The 25,855-nt window shown below is 42.0% G+C and overlaps 1 protein-coding gene across 3 annotated transcripts in view; it reads left to right on the top strand.

Annotated features, from left to right (window-relative positions):
• LOC106577124 (attractin-like protein 1) overlaps positions 1-25,855 on the top strand; it is a 350,240-nt gene that overhangs the window by 89,130 nt on the left and 235,255 nt on the right. For 2 of the 3 annotated variants that reach the window (XM_014154875.3, XM_014154874.3), the window contains exons 13-15: positions 8,221-8,339; positions 8,559-8,675; positions 8,841-8,973. In XM_014154875.3, coding sequence (XP_014010350.1) covers positions 8,221-8,339; positions 8,559-8,675; positions 8,841-8,973 — 369 coding nt within the window. The remainder of the gene's footprint in view (positions 1-8,220; positions 8,340-8,558; positions 8,676-8,840; positions 8,974-25,855) is intronic. The other variant, XM_014154877.3, reaches the window with a different exon arrangement.

The raw sequence follows: 25,855 nt of genomic DNA, 5'->3' as shown, positions 1-25,855 counted from the left end.
CACTCCGGTACCGCTTGCCATGCGGTAGTAGAGAGAAGAGTCTATGACTGGGGTGGCTGGGGTCTTTGACAATTTTTACGGCCTTCCTCTGACACCGCCTGGTGTAGAGGTTCTGGATGGCAGGCAGCTTAGCCCCAGTGATGTACTGGGCCGTACGCACTACCCTCTGTAGTGCCTTGCAGTCAGAGGCCGAGCAATTGCCGCACCAGGCAGTGATGCAACCAGTCAGGATGCTCTCGATATTGCAGCTGTAGAACCTTTTGAGGATCTCAGGACTCATGCCAAATATTTTTACTTTCCTGAGGGGGAAATAGGCTTTCTCGTGCCCTCTTCACGACTGTCTTGGTGTGTTTGGACCATTCTAGTTTGTTGTGGACACGAGGAACTTGAAGCTCTCAACCTGCTCCACTACAGCCCCGTCGATGAGAATGGGGGCGTGCTCGGTCGTCCTTTTCCTGTAGTCCACAATCATCTTTTTTGTCTTGGCTACGTTGAGGGATAGGTTGTTATTCTGGCACCACACGTCAGAGACCTGGCCCTCCTCCCTATAGGCTGTCTCGTTGTTGTCGGTGATCAGGCCTACCACTGTTGTGTCATATGCAAACTTAATGATGGTGTTGGAGTCGTGCCACGCCATGCAGTCGTGGGTGAACAGGGAGTACATGAGGGGACTGAGCAAGCACCCCTGTCGGCTACGGAGAGCGTGATCACACAGTCCGGAACAGCTGATGCTCACATGCATGCCTCAGTGTTGCTTGCCTCGAAGCGAGCATAGAAGTGATATAGCTCGTCTGTTAGGCTCGTGTCACTGGGCAGCTCGCAGCTGTGCTTCCCTTTGTAGTCTGTAATAGTTTGCAAGCCCTTCCACATAAGACGAGCGTCGAAGCCGGTGTAGTATGATTCAATCTTAGTCCTGTATTGACGCTTTGCCTGTTTGATGGTTCGTCGCAGGGCTTAGCAGGATTTCTTGTGAGCTTCCGGGTTAGAGTCCCGCACCTTGAATGCGGCAGCTCTACCCTTTAGCTCAGTGCGAATGTTGCCTGTAATCTATGGCTTCTGCTTGAGGTATGTACGTACAGTCACTGTGGGGATGACGTCCTCGATGCACTTATTGATAAAGCCAGTGACTGATGTGGTGTACTCCTCAATGCCATCAGAAGAATCCCGGAACATGTTCCAGTCTGTTATAGCAAAACAGTCCTGTAGTTTAGCATCTGCTTCATCTGACCATTTTTTTATAGACCGAGTCACTGGTGCTTCCTGCTTTAATTTTTGCTTGTAAGCAGGAATCGGGAGGATAGAGTTGTCATCGGATTTACCAAATGGAGGGCGAGGGAGAGCTTTGTACGTGTCTCTGTGTGGAGTACAGGTGATCTAGAATTTTTTTCCCTCTGGTTGCACATTTAACATGTTGATAGAGATTTGATAGAACTGATTTAAGTTTCCCTGCATTAAAGTCTCCGGCCACTAGGAGTGCCTTCTCTGGGTGAGGGGTTTCCTATTTGCTTATTTCCTTATACAGCTGACTGAGTGCGGTCTTAGTGCCAGCATCTGTCTGTGGTGGTAAATAAACAGCCACAAAAAGTATAGCTGAAAACTCTCTAGGCAAGTAGTGTGGCCTGCAATTTATCACAATATACTCTACTTCATGCGAGCAAAATCTAGAGACTTCCTTAGATTTCGTGCACCAGCTGTTGTTTACAAATATGCACAGACCGCCCCCCTCGTCTTACCAGAGTGCGCTGTTCTATCTTGCCGGTGCAGCGTATATCCCGCTAGCGGAATATCCATGTCGTCATTCAGCCACGATTCCGTGAAACATAGGATATTACAGTTTTTGATGTCCCGTTGGTAGGATATTCGTGATCGTACCTCGTCTAATTTATTGTCCAATGATTGCACGTTGGCGAGTAGTATTGATGGTAACGGCAGCTTTCCCAGTCGCCTTCGCCGGGTCTTGACCAGGCATCCGGCTCTTTGTCCTCTGTACCTGCGTCGCTTCCTCTTGCAAATAACGGGGATGTCGGACCTGTGGGGTGTTTGGAGAATGTCTTGTGCGTCGTCTTTGTTGTAGAAAAAATCTTTGTCTAATTCGAGGTGAGTGATCGCTGTCCTGATATCCAGAAGCTCTTTTTTGCCGTAAGATATGGTTGCAGAAACATTATGTACAAAATAAGTTACAAATAATGCAAAGAAAACCCACATAATAGCACAGTTGGTTGGGCGCCCGTAAAACTGCTGCCATTTCTTCTGGCACCATTTTTAAAATATCCAAATCCCACCAACATCAGCCGCCTCAGAGCGCAACTGGTCCTTGTTTGGGAGCACACACACCAAAGCACGTAAACAGGCTGACCGATACAAGGGTTGAAAAACTGGTGGCCATCCGGGCAAATTTGAGGCTTTTTGAACCTGACAACGAGCCATCCGCAACAAGGTTGGAAAGTGACAGTGAAGATGAGGCCTCAGAGTCTGATGTTCAAGAGGTGGAGGATGTCCACGGAGAAGACATGGAAGCCTGAGAGGAAGACAACCAAAGCTTTAGTTTCTAGACTATCATTTCACAGATGTACTGTATGTTGAAAACGTTTTTTGGAGATGCGATGGATCATTGGGGATCATTCAATATTCCCTTTCTTTTGTTGTTCAGTGAAAACATCCCATGTGAAGAGTCAACTCATTTAATTGAAGTTCAATTTGTAAATATATTTTTTTATTTTCATTTCTATTGGAATGATTTAATTATTTGCAATTGTCTACTTATGTTAAGGTAAAATGTTTGTTTCTGTCTCCATATGTTATGGTAAAGATATCCAATGCAAAAAACATCTACATTTAAATGATATTAATTTGCATATATTTCCGTTAATTCCCATATATTCCCGTTAATTCCGACGGAAAGTTTCCACCTCTGAGTATTCCCCAAAATGTGCAACCCTAGTTCCGACAGTGCAGCAATATCGAACAAGTAATATCTAACCATTTCACAACATGTACCCAATACACATAAATCCAATAAAGGAATGGAATTAAGAATATATAATTATATGGGCGAGCAATGTCAGAGCGGCATAGACTAAGATACTGTAGAATAGTATAGAATACGGTATATACATGTAAGATGAGGAATGTAAGATGTGTAAACATTATTAAAGTGGCATTATTTAAAGTGGCCAATGATTTCAAGTCTCTATGTAGGCAGCAGCCTCTCTGTTAGTGATGGCTGTTTAACAGTCTGATGGCTTTGAGATAGAAGCTGTTTTTCAGTCTCTGTCCCAGCTTTGATGCACCTGTACTGACCTTGCCTTCTGGATAATAGCGGGGTGAACATGCAGTGGCCCAGGTGGTTGCTTTCCTTTGATCTTTTTGGCCTTCCTGTGACATTGGGTGTGAGCACTAGGGCGATAGTCATTTAGACAGGTTACCTTGATGATCTTGGGCACAGGGTCTATGGTGGTCTGCTTGAAGCATAGGTATTAAAGACTGGGTCAGGGATTGGTTGAAAATGTCAGTGAAGACGCTTGCCAGGTGGTCAGCGCAGTATACATCCTGGTAATTTGTCTGGCCTTGCGGCCTTGGGGATCTTAACCTGTTTAAAGGTCATTCTCACATCGGCTACGTAGAGTGTGATTACACAGTCGTCCGGAACAGCTTGTTCTCTCACACATAGTTCAGTGTGGTTTGCTTCGAAGCAAGCATGCAAGACATTTAGCTCGTATAGTAGGCTCGTGTCACTGCACAGCTAGTGGCTGGGTTTACCTTTGTAACCCGAGATAGTTTGCAAGCCCTGCCACATCCGATGAGTGTCAGCCGGTGAAGTAGGATTGTAAGGGGTCCTGTATTGAAGCTTTTCCTGTTTGATGGTTCGTCGAAGGGTGTAGCGGGATTTCTTATAAGCGTCCGGATTAGTGTCCCTCTCCTTGAAAGCGGCAGCTCTAGCCTTTAGTACTGGACAGCTTTGTGACATCAAATGGACTTTGGTGGTCAAGATGTGTTGATATTTGTACTGTTGGCGCACAAGCCATGACCGGGAGACATAGTGGAGTGGTAACGCACGTGCAAGCAGTTGCTCCCGACGCCACTTGGGTACACTGCAGCATCCACCGAGAGGCTCTTGCTGCCAAGGGAATGCCTGACAGCTTGAAAGATGTTTTGGACACCACAGTGAAAATGGTTAACTTTCTTAAAGCAAGGCCCCTGAACACTCGTGTATTTTCTGCATTATGCAGCGACCATGTAACGCTTTTACAACATACAGAATTGCGCTGGTTATCAAGGGGCAAGTTTTGGCAAGTTTGGCAAGTTTTTTTGAATTGAGAGACAAGCTTAAAGTTTTCTTTACTGATCATAATTTTCACTTGTCTGACCGCTTGCATGATGACTAGTTTCTCACACGACTGGCCTATCTGGGTGATGTTTTATCTCGCCTGAATGATCTGAATCTAGGATTACAGGGACTCTCCTCAACTATATTCAATGTGCGGGACAAAATTGAGGCTATGATTAACCTCTTGGGGCTAGGTGGGACGCTAGCGTGCCACCCGTGGTGCACTCCATCAACAGCAGGTGCATTTCAAGAGCGGCAAATTTGAATCCAAATAAATGTCAAAATTCAAATTTTTCAAAAATACAACTATTTTACACCATTTGAAAGATAAACATCTCCTTAATCTAACCACGTTTTACGATTTCAAAAAGGTTTTACGGCGAAAGCATAAATTTAGAGTATGTTAGGACAGTACATTTACAAGAGTTGTGTGTAATGTTTTGTCAAGTCAAAGACAGGGTCACCAAAACCATAAAACCAGCTAAAATGATGCACTAACCTTTTACAATCTCCATCAGATGACACTCCTAGGACATTATGTTAGACAATGCATGCATTTTTAGTTCTATCAAGTTCATATTTATATCCAAAAACAGCGTTTTACTATGGCATTGATGTTGAGGAAATCGTTTCCCTCCAATAACCGGCAGTCAAGTCAGCGTCACAAATTAAATAATTAAAATTAGAAAACATTGGTAAAATATTATATTGTCATTTAAAGAATTATAGATTTACATCTCTTGAACTCAATCAACTTGCCAGATTTAAAAATAACCTTACTGGGAAATCACACTTTGCAATAATCTGAGCACTGCGCCCAGAAAAATACGCGTTGCGATACAGACTAGACGTCATGTTGGGGAGATCTAAAATCGAAAATACTATGTAAATAATCCATTACCTTTGATTCTCTTCATCAGATGTCACTTCCAGGTATCACAGGTCCATAACGAATGTAGTTTTGTTCAAAAAAGCTCATCATTTATGTCCAAAAATCTCCGTCTCGTTAGCACATGATGTAAGCCAGCCGGACTTCTCGTCATGAACGAGGGGAAAAAATATATTTCCGTTCGTTCAAACATGTCAAACGTTGTATAGCATAAATCATTAGGGCCTTTTTTAACCAGAACATGAATAATATTCAAGGTGGACGAATGCATACTCTTTTATAACGTATTGGAACGAGGGTACCCAACATGAACTCGCGCGCCAGGTGTCTAATGGGACATCATCGTTCCATGGCTCTTGTTCGGTCAGATCTCCCTCCAGAAGACTCAAAACACTTTGTAAAGGCTGGTGACATCTAGTGGAAGCAATAGGAAGTGCCAAAATATTCCTAAGCCCCTGTGTTTTTCAATGGGATAGGTTTAAAGTCAATACAACACATCAGGTATCCACTTCCTGTCAGAAAATGTCTCAGGGTTTTGCCTGCCAAATGAGTTCTGTTATACTCACAGACACCATTCAAACAGTTTTAGAAACTTTAGAGTGTTTTCTATCCATATATAATAAGTATATGCATATTCTAGTTACTGGGTAGGATTAGTAACCAGATTAAATCGGGTACATTTTTTTTATCCAGACGTGCAAATGCTGCCCCCTAGACCCAACAGGTTAAGAAGTTGGAGGTCATCTCTGTCTGCATTAACAAGGACATTACAGTCCACTTACCAATATCTGAACAAGAGAGCCTCATCGAAATTGCAACAAGCGGTTCTGTGAAAATGTAATTTAATCAGAAGCCACTGCCAGATTTCTAGATAGGGCTGTGCTCAGATTATCCTGCCTTGGCAAATTGCGCTGTTAAGATACTGATGCTCTTTGCAACCACGCACCTATGTGCGAGTGGATTCTCGGCCCTCACTAGCATGACAACTAAATATAGGCACAGGCTGTGTGTGGGAAATTATTTAAGACTGAGACTCTCTCCAATACAACCCAAAATTGCAGAGTTATGTGCATCCTTTCAAGCACACCCTTCTCATTAACCTGTGGCGAGTTATTCACAATTTTCAATTAACAAATAAGGTTTTATACGTAAGATGGCTAAATAAAGTGCAAAGTTATTGATTATTATTTGTGCCCTGGTCCTATAAGGGCTCTTTGTCACTTCTCACGGGTTGTGACAAAAACTCACACTTAGTCTTATGTTTAATAAATGTATGGGAACCACTGCTCTAGAACTAAGCAACAGCTCTAGTTGACATTCATGCAGTCAGCATGCCAATTTAACGCTCCCTCAAAACTTGACATCTGTGACGTTGTGTGACACAACTGCACATATTAGAGTGGCCTTTTATTGTCCCCAGCAAGGTGCACCTGTGTAAGGATCATGATGTTTAATCAGCTTATTTATATGCCACCCTGTCAGGTGGATAGATTATTTTGGCAATGGAGAAATGCTCACTAACAGGGATGTAAACACATTGTTGCACAACATTTGAGAGAAATATGATTATTGTGCATATGGGAAAAATTCTGGTGTCTTATTTCAGCTCATGAAACATAGGACCAACACTTCACATTTTGTGTTTATTTGTGGTCAGTGTAATCTACAGCTTTTTATGAGGTATTTTAACTCAGGTGAGCAGAACCTCAAAACTTCCTAAATATTGGAGAGTGTGCACCAGACTTTGTTAACAAAGAGACACACACCTGCCCTTGAGTTTACGAGACGCTGTGGTTCTGTCCTGCGGATGCATAGAAAAACCAGCTAGATTTATATTAACCATGTCCCCGTTCAGCCACGACTCTGAAGCACAGGATATTACAGATCTTCACGTCCAGTTGATAGGATAGTCTCGAATGGATCTCGTCCAGTTTGTTCTCCAGTGATTGTACGTTCGCCAATGGAACAGAGGGTAGAGGAGGTTTATTTACTCGTCGCTGTGGATTCATTGAAGTAGAATTCTTCATCCAAATCTCTGTTCTGATTTCCAGGTGCTCTTTTCGGTCATAGGAAACAATGGCAGAAACATTATGTCCAAAAAGAAATACACAAAATAACATAATTGATCAGGAGCCCATAAAATGGATGCCACACATCCCAGCGCCGCTCTTTCCTGACTAATGGATACATGCTGTATAGTTGAGTCGTCCATGATGAAGCCAAATCACATTTCACATAAAACTCTGGTTCCTTACCTATCTCTTGTACTGTATGAATCATCATCCTCCAGGAAAGTAATAATAATTCTGTTTGATTTCTCTTAAAGCCTGTGTACATAATCGTGGGAACAAAAGGTCAGGACCAACACAATTATTCCATTCGGAGGCAATTACCATTATGCTGAAAATACACTGACACGGAAACACATGTATTGTGTTTTTATCTGTGAGCAAACCCGAGGTTAAGATCATAATCATAATTATAGGGTGGTTTTAGAGCGTTATCACTGGTGAATTGGATCGGTGATTAATGAAATGACGTTTTAATTGATGACAGATTATCACACTGTTTATCCTCTGTCCTTGTCTAATCGTTCAGTCAGTCATTTGTAGTTGGCTGCTGGCATGCAGGGTAAGTGGCTCTACAAGGGCCAGTAGAAATGATAGGCATAGAGCTAGACCCATCTACCTTTCTGTTTTCTTGCTGATAAGGTGGTATTGCAGGGGACATTTGCGTGTCAAACCTATTTTATTTTTTGGATTGAGTCACTATGCTGTTTACTAGTATTGTTTCTCTGACTGTCCTCTGTCCTCAAGATTCCCTGTCTCGGCCCAGTCTCTGTTCTGCTATGGTCACCACTGATCTTGAACATGAACTCTCCTGCTGACTAGGTTCTCTGTCAGCAGGAAACTCAGGGAACTCTGTTCCCTTGTAAAACTGTCTGTATCGAGACTAACTTCCGTTGTTAAACTGTGTGTTGTCGCCCCCCCCCCCCCCCCCCCAGACAGTGCAGCCGAGAGATGCTACAGGTTCTCCGACTGCGTCAGCTGCACAGCCAACACCAACGGCTGCCAGTGGTGTGAAGACAAGAAGTGCATCTCTGCCTCCAACAACTGCACTGTGGTGAGTCTGCCTACAGGGGGCGGAAGTGAAACGGCACAATCACAGCTAAAGCAGTCAATAAATTATACAGCATGAATAGTCAGGTAGCTTAAGCTTGCCTTCTCATACGTCACCACTTAACTGTTGTTGTAGCCAAGTCATTATTATCTCCCCTGCTTGGCTAACAGTGTCAGTTAGCCTAATGCTTGCCCCTGCTGTCTCCTCTATGTGTGTCTGTAGCTGACCCTGGAGCTAGCGCAGCAGCATAGAGGTCCTCTGTCCCTGGCCCCTCCCCCTTCCATGCTGTCTGATCACCAGCTCTCTGTGTGGAAGCAAGGGGCCAAGAGGATGGGACATGTGGGTATTCCATACTGTTGCAGGGGCTTTGCTATTAATGTCAAACCATCCTTTTCTGTTCTGCCAAAGCACAAATTGCAGCTTTACATTACCCCAATACTGTGAAGCAAATTCACTATAATAATAACAACGTTGACGTTTGTTACTTGTATTCTTTCTTCCCAGTCTGTGAGGAACTTCACCAAATGCCATGTGAGGAATGAACAGATCTGCAGCAAGCTGGTCAACTGTAAGAGCTGCTCCCTCAACCTCAACTGTCAATGGGAGCTCCAGCAACAGGAGTGCCATGCCATCCCTGGTGAGAAAGAACACACACACGCAAATGTCTTCCAAAATCTCCAAACAAGCAAGAACTCAGCTGACTACCTGTTTGACAGCTATAAGCAAGTTTGATTGTTTGGAGAACTTGTGCCAATGTTTGATGCATTATTAACTAGGGCTGGGACTTGCCTGGGACCTTACAATACGATATTATCACAATACTTAGGTGCTGATACGATGCGTATTGCGGTTCTCACGATTCTAAACTCAGCAAAAAAAGAAACGTCCTCTCACTGTCAACTGCGTTTATTTTCAGCAACAACTGAGACATAAACTGAACAAGTTCCACAGACATGTGACTAACAGAAATTGAATAATGTGTCCCTGAACAAAGGGGGGGTCAAAATCAAAAGTAACAGTCAGTATCTGGTGTGGCCACCAGCTGCATTAAGTACTGCAGTGCATCTCCTGCTCATGGACTGCACCAGATTTGCCGGTTCTTGCTGTGAGATGTTACCCCACTCTTCCACCAAGGCACCTGCAAGTTCCCGGACATTTCTTGGGGGAATGGCCCTAGCCCTCACGCTCCGATCCAACAGGTCCCAGACGTGCACAATGGGATTGAGATCCGGGCTCTTTGCTGGCCATGGCAGAACACTGACATTCCTGTCTTGCAGGAAATCATGCACAGAACTAGCAGTATGGCTGGTGACATTGTCATGCTGGAGGGTCATGTCAGGATGAGCCTGCAGGAAGGGTACTACGTGAGGGAAGGAGGATGTCTTCCCTGTAACGCAAAGCGTTGAGATTGTCCGATGATGTCTTCCCTGTGTGTACACACACACACACACACACACACACACTACTGTCGTGTCTTTGGCTATGCCGGATTAAGTGATATGACATGCTAACTTATAAAATGATTTCTCTGTAATTAATATTACCTGATTAAGCAAATCATGTAAATGTAATTAACTAGAAAGTCGGGGCACCACGGAAGAACGTTTATAGAGCCGTTATCTTCCGAATAAACTCTTAAAATACTTTGTAATATTTTACATCGATAGCAGTCAATATTAACCCTTGTCTTATTTTCAGTCTCATAATGAAAGTTGTAAATTCTTGGTTATCTTCACGAACCCTGGCTAACAAGTTGAATCAGCAATGCAAAATTGGGTTTAATTATTTATTTACTAAATACCTAAACTAATCACACAGAATTACAAATACACCGAATACCAATGATGTCATACATGATGGCTGGTTACACAAAGGAAAGGGGGTTGGGCTTGAATGAAAGAGCGGGAAGATTTAGGAACACAGAAACAGCAGCTATGCTATCGTAAATACATTATCTTATGCATTCTAAATTACCGCCCATTTGGAAAAGGAAAATGCAATAAATATTTACTCTGAGCTGCGCTTCGGTAGATTGGTCGTAGATGCTGGCCGGGTTGGCGAACAGATCTTCCTGTAAACTCTTAAGAATGTCTCTGGTGGTAAATTGGATACGTGGTGGTATCTTCGTCCGTCTGTTAGACTGGATCCGTCGTCCGTCCTTTCCTAGCCCACGTCTACAGCGGCTAGGAAGTATCACTTCTGTAGTGAATAAGCTCAAAGTTCATACCATTCGCCACCAAAGCTCACGCCGAGGTTGGCTTAGTTCTGTCCTTGACATGTGTGTCCTAACGTAGAGGCTGCAGACCTCACGTGCTGGAACAACATGGTTATCTTTTCGTCAAAGGCTTATATAGTGGAGAGGGGGAAGGAGGTGTTTCATCGTTTATAACCCCTGTCTCTCTTCACAGGGGTGGGCCACTGATCAAGCAGGGCACTTTCCTTATGAAAACCCAATTCTCTCATTTGGAAGCTAAAATTACATTTAATCTCCTAACAAACAATTTCAATATCAAACATTTCAATTGCATAACAATTCCATGTTACTCTGATAACTAGAGAGTGTATACTTTCTCAGGTACCGTTTATGTCGTCCTGTCATCAGTCATAATGTCTCAGATGACAAGCGAACTGACATACATACTCATTACGTTATCAAGCATATTTCCAACTGGTTTTATTACCAAAATATGGTTCCTTTCCCCATTTGTTTGATGTTCCCAGACTCTCTATATTTAACAGGACAGCAGTCCTTCAGTAGGGTCAGTAAGAGATGGGAAGGGAGAAAGGTATTTATGGGGGGGGGGGGGTCATAAACCTTACCCACAGGCCAACATCATGACACTACCGGTCAAAAGTTTTAGCACACCTACTCATTCCAGGTTTTTTTTTCTTTATTTGTACTATTTTCTACATTGTAGAATAATAGTGAAGACATCAAAACGATGTATTAACACATGGAATCATGTAGTAACCAAAAAAGTGTTAATCAAATCAAACTATATTTGAGATTCTTCAAAGTAGCTTCCCTTTGCCTAGATGACAGCTTTGCATAGTTTAGTTATTCTCTCAACCAGCTTCTTTAAAAAAAATGTTTTACCTTTATTTAACTAGGCAAGTCAGTTAAGAACAAATTCTTCTTTTCAATGACTGCCTATCTATAGTGGGTTAACTGCCTTGTTCAGGGGCAGAACGACAGATTTTTACCTTGTCAGCTCAGGGATTAGATCTTGCAACCTTTCGGTTACTAGTCCAACGCTCTAACCACTAGGCAACCTGCCAGCTTCATGAGGTAGTCACCTGGAATGGTGTGCACAGGTGTGCCTTGTTAAAAGTTCATTTGTGGAATTTCTTTCCTTAACCTGTTAGGGCTGGGGGCAGCATTTGCACGTCTGGATAAAAAAAATGTACCCGATTTAATCTGGTTACTAATCCTACCCAGTAACTAGAATATGCATATACTTATTATATATGGATAGAAAACACTCTAAAGTTTCTAAAACTGTTTGAATGGTGTCTGTGAGTATAACAGAACTCATTTGGCAGGCAAAACCCTGAGACATTTTCTGACAGGAAGTGGATACCTGATGTGTTGTATTACCTTTAAACCTATCCCATTGAAAAACACAGGGGCTGAGGAATATTTTGGCACTTCCTATTGCTTCCACTAGATGTCACCAGCCTTTACAAAGTGTTTTGAGTCTTCTGGAGGGAGATCTGACCGAACAAGAGCCATGGAACGATGATGTCCCATTAGACACCTGGCGCGCGAGTTCATGTTGGGTACCCTCGTTCCAATACGTTATAAAAGAGTATGCATTCGTCCACCTTGAATATTATTCATGTTCTGGTTAAAAAAGGCCCTAATGATTTATGCTATACAACGTTTGACATGTTTGAACGAACGTAAATATATTTTTTCCCCTCGTTCATGACGAGAAGTCCGGCTGGCTTAGATCATGTGCTAACAAGACGGAGATTTTTGGACATAAATGATGAGCTTTTTTGAACAAAACTACATTCGTTATGGACCTGTGATACCTGGAAGTGACATCTGATGAAGAGAATCAAAGGTAATGGATTATTTACATAGTATTTTCGATTTTAGATCTCCCCAACATGACGTCTAGTCTGTATCGCAACGCGTATTTTTCTGGGCGCAGTGCTCAGATTATTGCAAAGTGTGATTTCCCAGTAAGGTTATTTTTAAATCTGGCAAGTTGATTGCGTTCAAGAGATGTAAATCTATAATTCTTTAAATGACAATATAATATTTTACCAATGTTTTCTAATTTTAATTATTTAATTTGTGACGCTGACTTGACTGCCGGTTATTGGAGGGAAACGATTTCCTCAACATCAATGCCATAGTAAAACGCTGTTTTTGGATATAAATATGAACTTGATAGAACTAAAAATGCATGCATTGTCTAACATAATGTCCTAGGAGTGTCATCTGATGGAGATTGTAAAAGGTTAGTGCATCATTTTAGCTGGTTTTATGGTTTTGGTGACCCTGTCTTTGACTTGACAAAACATTACACACAACTCTTGTAAATGTACTGTCCTAACATACTCTAAATTTATGCTTTCGCCGTAAAACCTTTTTGAAATCGTAAAACGTGGTTAGATTAAGGAGATGTTTATCTTTCAAAGGGTGTAAAATAGTTGTATGTTTGAAAAATTTGAATTTTGACATTTATTTGGATTCAAATTTGCCGCTCTTGAAATGCACCTGCTGTTGATGGAGTGCACCACGGGTGGCACGCTAGCGTCCCACCTAGCCCATAGAGGTTAATGCGTTTCAGACAATCAATTTTGTGACAAGGTCGGGATGGTATACAGAAGATAGCCCTATTTGTGAAAAAAACAAGTCCAAATTATGTCAAGAACAGCTCAAATAAGCAAAGAGATATGACAGCCCATCATGACTTTAAGACATGAATGTCAGTCAATATGGAACATTTCAAGAACTTTAAAAGTTTCTTCAAGTGCAGTCACAAAAACCAGCAAAGCACTATGATGAAACTGGCTCTCATGAGGACCTCTACACGAATGGAAGACCCAGAGTTACCTCTGCTACACAGGATAAGTTCATTAGAGTTACCAGCATCAAATATTGCTGCCCAAATAAATTCTTCACAGAGTTCAGGTAACAGACACAACTCAACATCAACTGTTCAGAGGAGACTGTGAATCAGGCCTTCATGGTCGAATAGAAACCACTACTAAAGGACACCAATAATAATAAGAGACTTGCTTGGGCCAAGAAACACGAGCAATGGACATTAGACTGGTGGAAATTTGTCCTTTGGTCTGGAGCCCAAATTGGAGATTTTTGATTACAACCGCCGTGTCTTTGTGAGATGCGGTGTGGGTGAATGGATGATCTCCACATGTATAGTTGATGTCGGAAGTTTACATAAACTTAGGTTGGAGTCATTAAAACTCGTTTTTCAACCACTCCACAAATTTCTTGTTAACAAAGTATAGTTTTGGCAAGTCGGTTAGGACATCTACTTTGTGCATAACACAAGTAATTTTTCCAACAATTGTTTACAGACAGATTATTTCACTTATAATTCACTGTATCATAATTCCAGTGGGACAGAAGTTTACATACACTAAGTTGACTATGCCTTTAAATAGCTTGTAAAATTCCTGAAAATGATGTCATTGTTTTAGAAGCTTCTGATAGGCTAATTGACATAATTTGAGTCAATTGGAGGTGTACCTGTGGATGTATTTGAAGGCCTACCTTCAAACTCAGTGGCTCTTTTTTTGACATCATGGGAAAATCAAAAGAAATCAGCTAAGACCTCAGAAAAAAATGGTAGACCTCCACAAGTCTGGTTAATCCTTGGGAGCAATTTCCAAATGCCTGAAGGTACCACGTTCATCTGAACAAACAATAGTATGCAAGTATAAACACCATGGGACCACGCAGCCGTCATACCGCTTAGGAACGAGACACGTTCCGTCTCCTAGAGATGAACGTACTTTGGTGCGAAAAGTGCAAATCAATCCCAGAACAACAGCAAAGGATCTTGTGAAGATGCTGGAGGAAACGGGTACAAAAGTATCTATATCCACTGTAAAATGAGTCCTATATCGACATATCCTGAAAGGCCGCTCAGCAAGGAAGAAGCCACTGCTCCAAAACCGCCATTAAAAAAGCCAGATTACGGTTTGCAACTGCACATGGGGACAAAGATCATACTTTTTGGAGAAATGTTCTCTGGTCTGATGAAACAAAAATAGAACTGTTTGGCCGTAATGACCATCGTTATGTTTGGAGGAAAAAGGGGGAGGCTTGCAAGCTGAAGAACACCATCCCAACCGTGAAACACGGGGGTGGCAGCATCATGTTATGGGGGTGCTTTGCTGCAGGAGGGACTGGTGCACTTCACAAAATAGATGGCATCATGAGAATTATGTAGATATATTGAAGCAACATCTCAAGACATCAGTCAGGAAGTTAAAACTTGGTCGCAAATGGGTCTTCCAAATGGACAATGACCCCAGGCATACTTCCAAAGTTGTAGCAAAATGGCTTAAGGACAACAAAGTCAAGGTATTGGAGTGGCCATCACAAAGCCCTGACCTCAATCCCATATAAAAATTGCCTTCCACAAAGCTTGTGGAAGGCTACCTGAAACATTTGACCCAAGTGAAACAATTTATAGGCAACGCTACCAAATACTAATTAAGTGTATGTTAACTTTTGGCCCACTGGGAATGGGATGAAATAAATAAAAGCTGAAATAAATCATTCTCTCTACTATTATTCTGACATTTCACATTCTTAAAATAAGGTGGTGATCCTAACTGACCTAAGACAGGGAATTCTTACGAGGATTAAATGTCAGGAATTGTGAAAAACTGAGTTTAAATGTATTTGGCTAAGGTGTATGTAAACTTCTGACTTCAACTGTATGTGTGTGTGTGTGTGGGGGTGGGGGTATTTTTATTTATTTCACCTTAGTTGAACCAGGTAAGCTAGTTGAGAACTGCGACCTGGCCAAGATAAAGCAAAGTAGTGCGACACAAACAACAACACAGAGTCACACATGGAATAAACAAGCGTACAGTCAATAACACAATAGAAAAAAAGAAAGACTATATACAGTGTGTGCAAATGGCGTGAGGTAAGGCAATAAATCGGCCATAGTAGCAAAGTAATTACAATTTAGCAGATTAACACTGGAGTGATAGATGAGCAGATGATGATGTGCAAGTAGTGATACTGGTGTGCAAAAGAGCAGAAAAGTAAATAAAAACAATATGGGAATGAGGTAGGTAGATTGCGTGGGCTATTTACAGATGGACTATGTACAGCTGCAGTGACCGGTAAGCTGCTCAGATAGCTGATGTTTAAAGTTAGTGAGGGAAATGTAAGTCTCCAGCTTCAGATTTTTGCAATTCGTTCCAGTCACTGGCAGCAGAGAACTGGAAGGAAAGGCAGCTAAAGGGGGTGCTGGCTTTGGGGATGACCAGTGAGATTTACCTACTGGTGCGCGTGCTACGGGTCGGTGTTGTTATTGTGACCAGTGAGCTGAGGTAAGGCGGAGCTTTACCTAGCATAGACTTATAGATGACCTGGAGCCAGTGGGTCTGGCGGCGAATATGTAGCGAGGGCCAGCCAACTAGAGCATACAGGTCGCAGTGGTGGGTGGTATAAGGGGCTTTGGTAACAAAACGGATGGCACTGTGATAGACTGCATCCAGTTTGCTGAGTAGAGTCTTCCCTGTGGCTCAGTTGGTAGAGCATGGTGTTTGCAACGCCAGCAAGGTGTGTGCAACGCCAGGGTTGTGGGTTCGATTCCCACGGGGGGCCAGTACAAAAACAAAATGCATGAAATGAAATGAAATGTATGTATTCACTACTGTAAGTCGCTCTGGATAAGAGCGTCTGCTAAATGACTAAAATGTAAATGTAAAATGTAGAGTATTGGAAGCTATTTTGTAGATGACATCGCCAAAGTCGAGGATCGGTAGGATAGTCAGTTTTACTAGGGTAAGTTTGGCGGCGTGAGTGAAGGAGGCTTTGTTGCGAAATATAAAGCCGATTTCAAGATTTTATTTTGGATTGGAGATGTTTGATATGAGTCTGGAAGGAGAGTTTACAGTCTAGCCAGACACCTAGGTATTTGTAGTTGTCCACATATTCTAGGTCAGAACCGTCCAGAGTAGTGATGCTGGTCGGGCGGGCAGGTGCGGGCATCGAACGGTTGAAAAGCATGCATTTGGTTTTTCTACCGTTTACGAGCAGTTGGAGGCCACGGAAGGAGTGTTTTATGACATTGGAGCTTGTTTGGAGGTTAGTTAAAAGTGTCCAAAGAAGGGCCAGATGTATACAGAATGGTGTCGTCTGCGTAGAGATGGATCAGGGAATCACCCGCAGCAAGAGCGACATCGTTGATGTATACAGAGAAAAGAGTCGGCCCGAGAATTGAACCCTGTGGTACCCCCATAGACTGCCAGAGGTCTGGACAACAGGCCCTCCGATTTGACACACTGAACTCTGTCTGCGAAGTAGTTGGTGAACCAGGCGAGGCAGTCGTTTGAGAAACCAAGGCTATTGAGTCTGCCGATAAAAATATGGTGATTGACAGAGTCGAAAGCCTTGGCCAGGTCGATGAAGACTGCTGCACAGTACTGTCTTTTATTGATGGCGGTTATGATATCGTTTAGTACCTTGAGCGTGGCTGAGGTGCACCCATGACCAACTCAGAAACCGGATTGCACAGCAGAGAAGGTACGGTGTGATTCAAAATGGTCAGTGATCTGTTTATTAACTTGGCTTTTGAAGACTTTAGAATGGCAGGGCAGGATGGATATAGGTCTATAACAGTTTGGGTCTAGAGTGTCACCCCCTTTTGAAGAGGGGGATGACCGCGGCAGCTTTCCAATCTTTAGGGATCTCGGACGATACGAAAGAGGTTGAACAGACTGGTAATAGGGGTAGTAACAATGGCGGCGGATAGTTTTAGAAGGAGTCTCTAGCCCAGCTGATTTGTACGGGTCCAGGTTTTGCAGCTCTTTCAGAGCATCTGCTTTCTGGATTTGGGTGAAGGAGAAGCTGGGGAGGCTCGGGCAAGTAGCTGCGGGGGGTGCAGAGGTGTTGGCCGGGGTTGGGGTAGCCAGGAGGGAAGCAGGGCCAGCAGTAGAGATGCTTATTGAAATTTTCGATTATCGTGGATTTTTCGGTGGTGACCGTGTTACCTAGCCTCAGTGCAGTGGGCAGCTGGGAGGAGGTGCTCTTGTTCTCCATGGACTTTACAGTGTCCCAAAACTTTTTGGAGTTAGAGCTACAGGATGCACATTTCTGTTTGAAAAAGCTAGCCTTTGCTTTCCTGACTGACTGCGTGTATTGGTTCCTGACTTCCCTGAACAGTTGCATATCGCAGGGACTATTCGATGCCATTGCAGTCCGCCACAGGATGTTTTTGTGCTGGTCAAGGGCAGTCAGGTCTGGAGTGAACCAAGGGCTATATCTGTTATTAGTTCTACATTTTTTGAAAGGGGCATGCTTATTTAAGATGGTGTGGAAATTACTTTTAAAGAACGACCAGGCATCCTCGACTGACGGGATGAGGTCAATATCCTTCCAGGATACCCGGGCCAGGTCGACTAGAAAGGCCTGCTCGCAGAAGTGTTTTAGGGAGCGTTTGACAGTGATGAGGGGTGGTTGCTGACCCATAGCAGATTTGACCGCGGACCCATAGCAGATGCAGAGATCACTGAGATCCTGATTGAGCACAGCAGAGGTGTATTTGGAGGGAAAGTTGGTCAGGATAATAATATGAGGGTGCACATGTTTACGGATTTAGGGTTTTACCTGGTGGTTTTCTTGATCATTTCTGTGAGATTGAGGGCATCTAGCTTAGATTGTAGGACTGCTGGGGTGTTAAGCATATCCCAGTTCAGGTCACCTAACAGAACGAACTCTGAAGATAGATGGGGGCAATCAATTCACATATGGTGTCCAGGGCACAGCTGGGAGCTGAGGGGGGTCTATAACAGGCGTCAACAGTGAGAAACTTATTTCTGGAGAGATTAATTGTATGTATGTGTATCTATACATATACACACACAACTGGGTATACATAAAAAATTAACAAACCTGTACTACATAGCCCACATACGGATGTGCACACAAGAAAATACACACAAGCACCACTACACACCTCCAAATACTGTCCATCCACAAATGCACTCTCCTCTTCAGCATGGGGCCGGGAAGCAGGCCAATTATAATTCTTTACTTGATGTTATGAAAATGGAGCCTCAGCTGACTCACAAATGAGAGTCCAGTAAGTCAGTGTGAGCTTCAGAGTAGACCATAACGCATGTTTGCTGGCAGCCTTATCTAAACCTTCTGGATCTGTTTAATCAGACCAGTTTACCAAACTGAGGACACTTGGGGACTCCATGTTTCGGCTCTCCATCTCTCTGAGTGGCGTGTTGATGAGATCATCTTGCTACTTTACCATTGGACGGTACACTGATTTCATTTTCTTTTTTCTGCCTTGTAGTGTGCCTCCAGGAAACTTCTTAACCTGTTGGGGCTCCGGGGCAGTATTGAGACATTTTGAAAAAAATATGTGCCCATTTGTAACTGCCTCCTACACCAACTCAGAAGCTAGGATATGCATATTATTAACACATTCGGATAGAAAACACTCTGAATTTTCTAAAACAGTTTGAATGGTGTCTGTAAGTATAACAAAACTCATATTGCAGGCAAAAACCTGTGAAAAATAGATTTAAAAAAAAATGTGAATTTTGTGACTGTACTATTTAGTGTCATTGTTTTATAGATACCATAGTGAGAAAGGATTCATTTCGAACACCTACGGCTTCCACTAGATGTCAACGATCTTTATAAAGTTGTTTGAAGCGTCTATGATAAACAGAGAGCAAATTAGAATCCAAGGAAGTTGACATGTCATCACTTCATTTTTTTGCGCCTGCGCATAAATCTGAGAAACGTGAGTTTTGTCTTCATTGTTTATCTCGACATAGGATAGGTTGTGTGAAAATATTACTGATGTTTAACGTTAAAAATGGACCAAAAGATTAATGCTAAACAACATTTGACATGTTTGAACGAACATAAATAGATTATTTACTAGGTTTTTTTAGCTTTTCGGCGTGATTTTACAGTCCCCCACCACGTTTTGTGGGAGCATAATGAACGCTAAGTACTTGGTGTTATTTGGACATAAATTATGAACTTTGTCAAAAGAAACCACATTTGTTCCGGACCTTCCCAGTAAAGTTATTTTGAGATCTGGCCATTCGGTAGCAATTACGAGATGATAATATATTATTCTTTGAATGACAATATTATAATTTACCAATGTTTTCGAATAGTAATTTTGTTATGTTCACCGGAAGCATTTCAGAGAAGAAAAAAATCTGAATTTCACGCTACTGTAAAATGCTGTTTTTGGATATAAATATGAACTTGATGGAACAAAAAATGCATGTATTGTATAACATAATGTCCTAGGAGTGTCATCTGATGGAGATTGACAAAAGTTAGTGCATAATTCAAGCTGGTTTCTGCTTTTGGTGACGCCTGACCTTGAATTGAAAATGGATGTTTGTACTTTTGTGGCTATGTACTGTCCTAACATAATCTAACTTTATGCTTTTGCCGTAAAGCCTCTTTGAAAATCGAACAATGTGGTTAGATTAAGGAGATGTTTATCATTTAAATTGTGTAAAATAGTTGATTGTTCTAGAAATTGAAATTATTAGATTTTTGATGTTTTGAATTTCTAGCCTTGTTAGCAATCCCGGCTCGGGGTTCATTGCTAACCTGTAGCCCCAACAGGTTAACTTCTATGGGCTAGGACACTATTCAACAGCCAGTGAAATAGCATGGCACGAAATTCAAAATAGCAAAAATCTCATAATTTCATTTTCTCAAACAATCAACTATTTTACACCATTTTAAAGATAAACTTCTCGTTAATCTAACCACATTGTCCGATTTCAAAAAGGCTTTACGGCGAAAGCATAAAATTAGATTGTTAGGACATAAACTTCACAAGAAAAACCACACAGCCATTTTCCAAGCAAGGACATGCATCACAAAAACCTAAAATATTCACTAACCTTTGATTTTCATCAGATGGCACTCATAGGACTTCATGTTACACAATACATGTATGTTTTGCTCGATAAAGTTCATATTTATATCCAAAAACCCCATTTAACATTGGTGTGTGATGTTCAGAAAATGTATTCCCACCAAAACATCTGGTGAATGTGCACATCAATTTACAAAAATACTCATCATAAACGTTGATAAAATTTACAACAGTTATTGAAAGAATTATAGATACACTTCTCCTTAATGCAACCGCTGTGTCAGATTTTAAAATAGCTTTACGGAGAAAGCAAATTTTTCAATATTCTGAGTACATAGCTCAACCATCAAAGCAAGCTATACAGATACCCGCCAAGTTCTGGGGTCAACTAAACTCAGAATTAGTATTATAAATATTCTCTTACCTTTGCTGATCTTCATCATAATGCACTACCAGGACTCCTACTTCCACAAGAAATGTTATTTTTGTTTGAAATACTCCATATTTATGTCCAAATACCTCCGTTTTGTTCGTGCGTTCAGATCACTATCCAAAGGCATAACGCGCGAGCGTAAATCCAGACACGAAACGTCAAAATGTTCCATTACCGTTCGTAGAAACATGTCAAACGTTGTTTACAATCAATACTTAGGGTCTTTTTAACATAAAACGTCGATAATATTCCAACCGGACAATAGCGTATTCATTCAAGAAGAAAAATGAGGGGCGTGCTGGCGGGCTCGCACATCACCAAGTCCTTTGTCTTCAGGCAGTCCACTCATTGACTGAGCTCCTATTTTCTGCCCAGTAACAGGAGAAGGATGAAACACGTTTCTAAAGGCTGTTGACAGCCAATGCAAGCCTTAGGAAGTGCAACGTGACCCCACAGACACTGTAGTTTCGATCGGGATTCAAAATAACTACAATTCTCAGATTTCCCACTTCCTGGTTGGATTTTTCTCAGGTTTTTGCCTGCCATATGAGTTCTGTTATACTCACAGACATCATTCAAACAGTTTTAGAAACTTCAGTTTTCTATCCAAATCTACTAATAATATGCAAATATTTGACTCTGGGCCCGAGTATTAGGCAGTTTACTCTGGGCACGCTTTTCAATCGAAAATGAAAATACCTTAATACCTTACCTTAAGTTAATTCTATAAGGTCAATTTGACATGAAATTAAACTCTGTAGGAAGAGTGTGTGTGTGTGTGTGTGCATACTTTTGGTAAAGTAGTGTATGTGGACATGTGCTCGTCGAACATCTCATTTCCAAATCATGGGCATTTAATATAGAGTTGGTCCCCCCTTTGTTGCTATAACAGCCTCCACTCTTCTGGCAAGGCTTTCCACTAGATGTTGGAACATTGCTTCAGGGATTTGCATCTATTCAGCCATGAGCATTAGTGAGGTCAGGCACTGATGTTGGGCGATTAGGCCTGGCTCGCAGTCGGCATTCCAATTCTTCCCAAAGGTGTTCGATGGGGTTGAGGTCAGGGCTCTGTGCAGGCCAGTCAAGTTCTTCCACACCGATCTCGACAAACCATTTCTGTATGGACTTCGCTTTGTGAATGGGGGCATTGTCATGCTGAAACAGGAAAGGGCCTTCCCCAAATTGTTCCCTCAAAGTTGGAAGCACAGAATCATCTAGAATGTCATTGTATGCTGTAGCGCTGAGATTTCCCTTCACTGGAACTAAGGGGCCTAGCCCGAATCATGATAAACAGCCCCAGACCCATTTTTGGTCCTCCACCAAACTTTACAGCGGGCACTATGCATTCAGGCAGGTAGCGTTCTTCTGTCATCAGCCAAACCCAGATTAGTCCGTCGGACTTTCAGATAGTGACGCGTGATTCATCACTCCAGAGAACGAGTTTCCACTGCTCCAGAGTCCAATGGCGGCGAGCTTTACATCACTCCAGCCGACGCTTGGCATTGTGCATGGTGATCTTAGGCTTGTGTGCGGCTACTCGGCCATGGAAACCCATTTCATGAAGCTTCTGATGAACAGTTCTTGTGCTGATGTTGCTTCCGTAGGCAGTTTGGAAACTTTGTAGTGAGTGTTGCAACCGATGACAGACGGTTGACAGATTTGTACCCGCTATGCGCTTCAGCACTCGGCAGTCCTGTTCTGTGAGCTAGTGTGGCCAACCACTTCGCAGCTGAGCCGTTGTTGCTCCTCGACGTTTCCACTTCACAATAACAGCACAGATGGTTGACCGGGGCAGCTCTAGCAGGGCAGAAATTTGACAAACTGACTTGTTGGAAAGGTGGCATCCTATGACGGTACCACGTTGAATGTCACTGAGCTCTTCAGTAAGGCCATTCAACTGCCAATGTTTGTCTATGGCGATTGCATGGCTGAGTGCTTGATTTTATACACCTGTTTGCAATTGGTGTGGCTGAAATAGTCAAATCTACTCATTTGAAGGGGTGTCTCACACGCTCTGAATGAAAACCAATTTAACTAGCCCACCAAGATTACCTCGGCTTCTGAATCCATTAAAGAAAGTTATTGATGGCGATTTTCTTTGTAAGCGTTGAATGCTGTAAAATATGTATTTTCTAATTTCCCAGTGAAGCTTTCTTTTGAATGTCAGAAACATTTTATGAATACCAATGTATCCTCAATAGAGACGACATTTATGGAATTCCATTTATTTAGGAAAGAAAAGGTCAAGCCATTGGAAAGTTTAAGCAACACAAAACACTTTTTTTACTGGATATGTCCTCAAGAAAAATGAAACGTTGACAAGGAAGTTAGAAGTGTATTAGTCCCAACTCTGCTTCGTCAAGGACAGGCAGTTAAGATTTATATGTTTGTCAGAGTCACTAACTAAATGTCTGTAGATACACACATTAGCTGTGCATGGGTAAAATCACTGGGGAAGCCAATCCAGGAAACAAAAGCCATATTATAACATACAGTACCAGTCAAAAGTTTGGACACACCTACTATTTTGAAGGAAAAGCAGCCAAAAAGTGCTCAGCATATGTGGGAACTCCTTCAAGACTGTTGGAAAAGCATTCCAGGTGAAGGTGGTTGAGAGAATGCCAAGAGTCTGCAAAGCTGTCATCAAGGCAAAGGGTGGCTACTTTGAAGAATCTAAAATGTAAAATATAGTTTGATTTGTTTAACACTTTCTTTGGTTACTACATGATTCCATATGTGTTATTTCATAGTTTTGAATTCTTCCCTATTATTCTACAATGTAAAAAATAAATAAATACAATTGTATGTATGTACAGTGGGGCAAAAAAGTATTTAGTCAGCCACCAATTGTGCAAGTTCTCCCACTTAAAAAGATGAGAGGCCTGTAATTTTCATCATAGGTACACTTCAACTATGACAGACAAAATGAGAAAAAAAAATCCAGAAAATCACATTGTAGGATTTTTTTATGAATTTATTTGCAAATTATGGTGGAAAATAAGTATTTGGTCAATAACAAAAGTTGATCTCAATACTTTGTTATATACCCTTTGTTGGCAATGACAGGTCAAACGTTTTCTGTAAGTCTTCACAAGGTTTTCACACACTGTTGCTGGTATTTTGGCCCATTCCTCCATGCAGATCTCCTCTAGAGCAGTGATGTTTTGGGGCTGTCGCTGGGCAACACGGACTTTCAACTCCCTCCAAAGATTTTCTAGGGGGTTGAGATCTGGAGACTGGCTAGGCCACTCCAGGACCTTGAAATGCTTCTTACGAAGCCACTCCTTCGTTGCCCGGGCGGTGTGTTTGGGATCATTGTCATGCTGAAAGACCCAGCCACGTTTCATCTTCAATGCCCTTGCTGATGGAAGGAGATTTTCACTCAAAATCTCACGATACATGGCCCCATTCTTTCTTTTACACGGATCAGTCGTCCTGGTCCCTTTGCAGAAAAACAGCCCCAAAGCATGATGTTTCCACCCCCATGCTTCACAGTAGGTATGGTGTTCTTTGGATGCAACTCAGCATTCTTTGTCCTTCAAACACGACGAGTTGAGTTTTTACCAAAAAGTTATATTTTGGTTTCATCTGACATTCTCCCAATCCTCTTCTGGATCATCCAAATGCTCTCTAGCAAACTTCAGACGGACCTGGACATGTACTGGCTTAAGCAGGGGGACACGTCTGTCACTGCAGGATTTGAGTCCCTGGCGGCGTAGTGTGTTACTGATGGTAGGCTTTATTACTTTGGTCCCAGCTCTCTGCAGGTCAATCACTAGGTCCCCCCGTGTGCTTCTGGGATTTTTGCTCACCGTTCTGGTGATCATTTTGACCCCACGGGGTGAGATCTTGCGTGGAGCCCCAGATCGAGGGAGATTATCAGTGGTCTTATATGTCTTCCATTTCCTAATAATTGCTCCCACAGTTGATTTCTTCAAACCAAGCTGCTTACCTATTGCAGATTCAGTCTTCAACAGCCTGGTGCAGGTCTACAATTTTGTTTCTGGTGTCCTTTGACAGCTCTTTGGTCTTGGCCATAGTGGAGTTTGGAGTGTGACTGTTTGAGGTTGTGGACAGGTGTCTTTTATACTGATAACAAGTTCAAACAGGTGCCATTAATACAGGTAACGAGTGGAGGACAGAGGAGCCTCTTAACTTCTTGGGGCTATGTGTGACGCTAGCGTGCCACCTGTGGTGCACCCTATCAACAGCAGGTGCATTTCAAGAGCGGCAAATTTGAAACCAAATAAATGTCAAAATTCAAATTTTTCAAACATACAACTATCTTACACCCTTTGAAAGATAAACATCTCCTTAATCTAACCACGTTGTCCGATTTCAAAAAGGTTTTACGGCGAAAGCATAAAGTTAGATTATGTTAGGAGAGTACATTGACAATAGCTGTGTGTAATGTTTTGTCAATTCAAAGACAGGGTCACCAAAACCATAAAACCAGCTAAAATGATGCACTAACCTTTTACAATCTCCATCAGATGACACTCCTAGGACATTATGTTAGACAATGCATGCATTTTTAGTTCTATCAAGTTCATATTTATATCCAAAAACAGCGTTTTACTATGGCATTGATGTTGAGGAAATCGTTTCCCTCCAATAACCGGCAGTCAAGTCAGCACCACAAATTAAATAATTAAAATTAGAAAACATTGGTAAAATATTATATTGTCATTTAAAGAATTATAGATTTACATCTCTTGAACGCAATCAACTTGCCAGATTTAAAAATAACCTTACTGGGAAATCACACTTTGCAATAATCTGAGCACTGCGCCCAGAAAAATATGCTTTGCTATACAGACAAACGGCCATGTTGGAGAGATCTAAAATCGAAAATACTATGTAAATAATCCATTACCTTTGATTCTCTTCATCAGATTCTACTTCCCGGAATCCCAGGTCCATAACGAATGTAGTTTTGTTCAAAAAAGCTCATCATTTATATCCAAAAAGATCCGTGTTGTTAG

The sequence above is a fragment of the Salmo salar genome, chromosome 18 (genome assembly GCF_965601325.2).
Source record: "Salmo salar chromosome 18, fSalSal1, whole genome shotgun sequence".
Lineage (NCBI taxonomy): Eukaryota > Metazoa > Chordata > Actinopteri > Salmoniformes > Salmonidae > Salmo > Salmo salar.
Note: the sequence above shows the minus strand (reverse complement) of the source record. Positions and strands in the feature narration are given on the sequence as shown.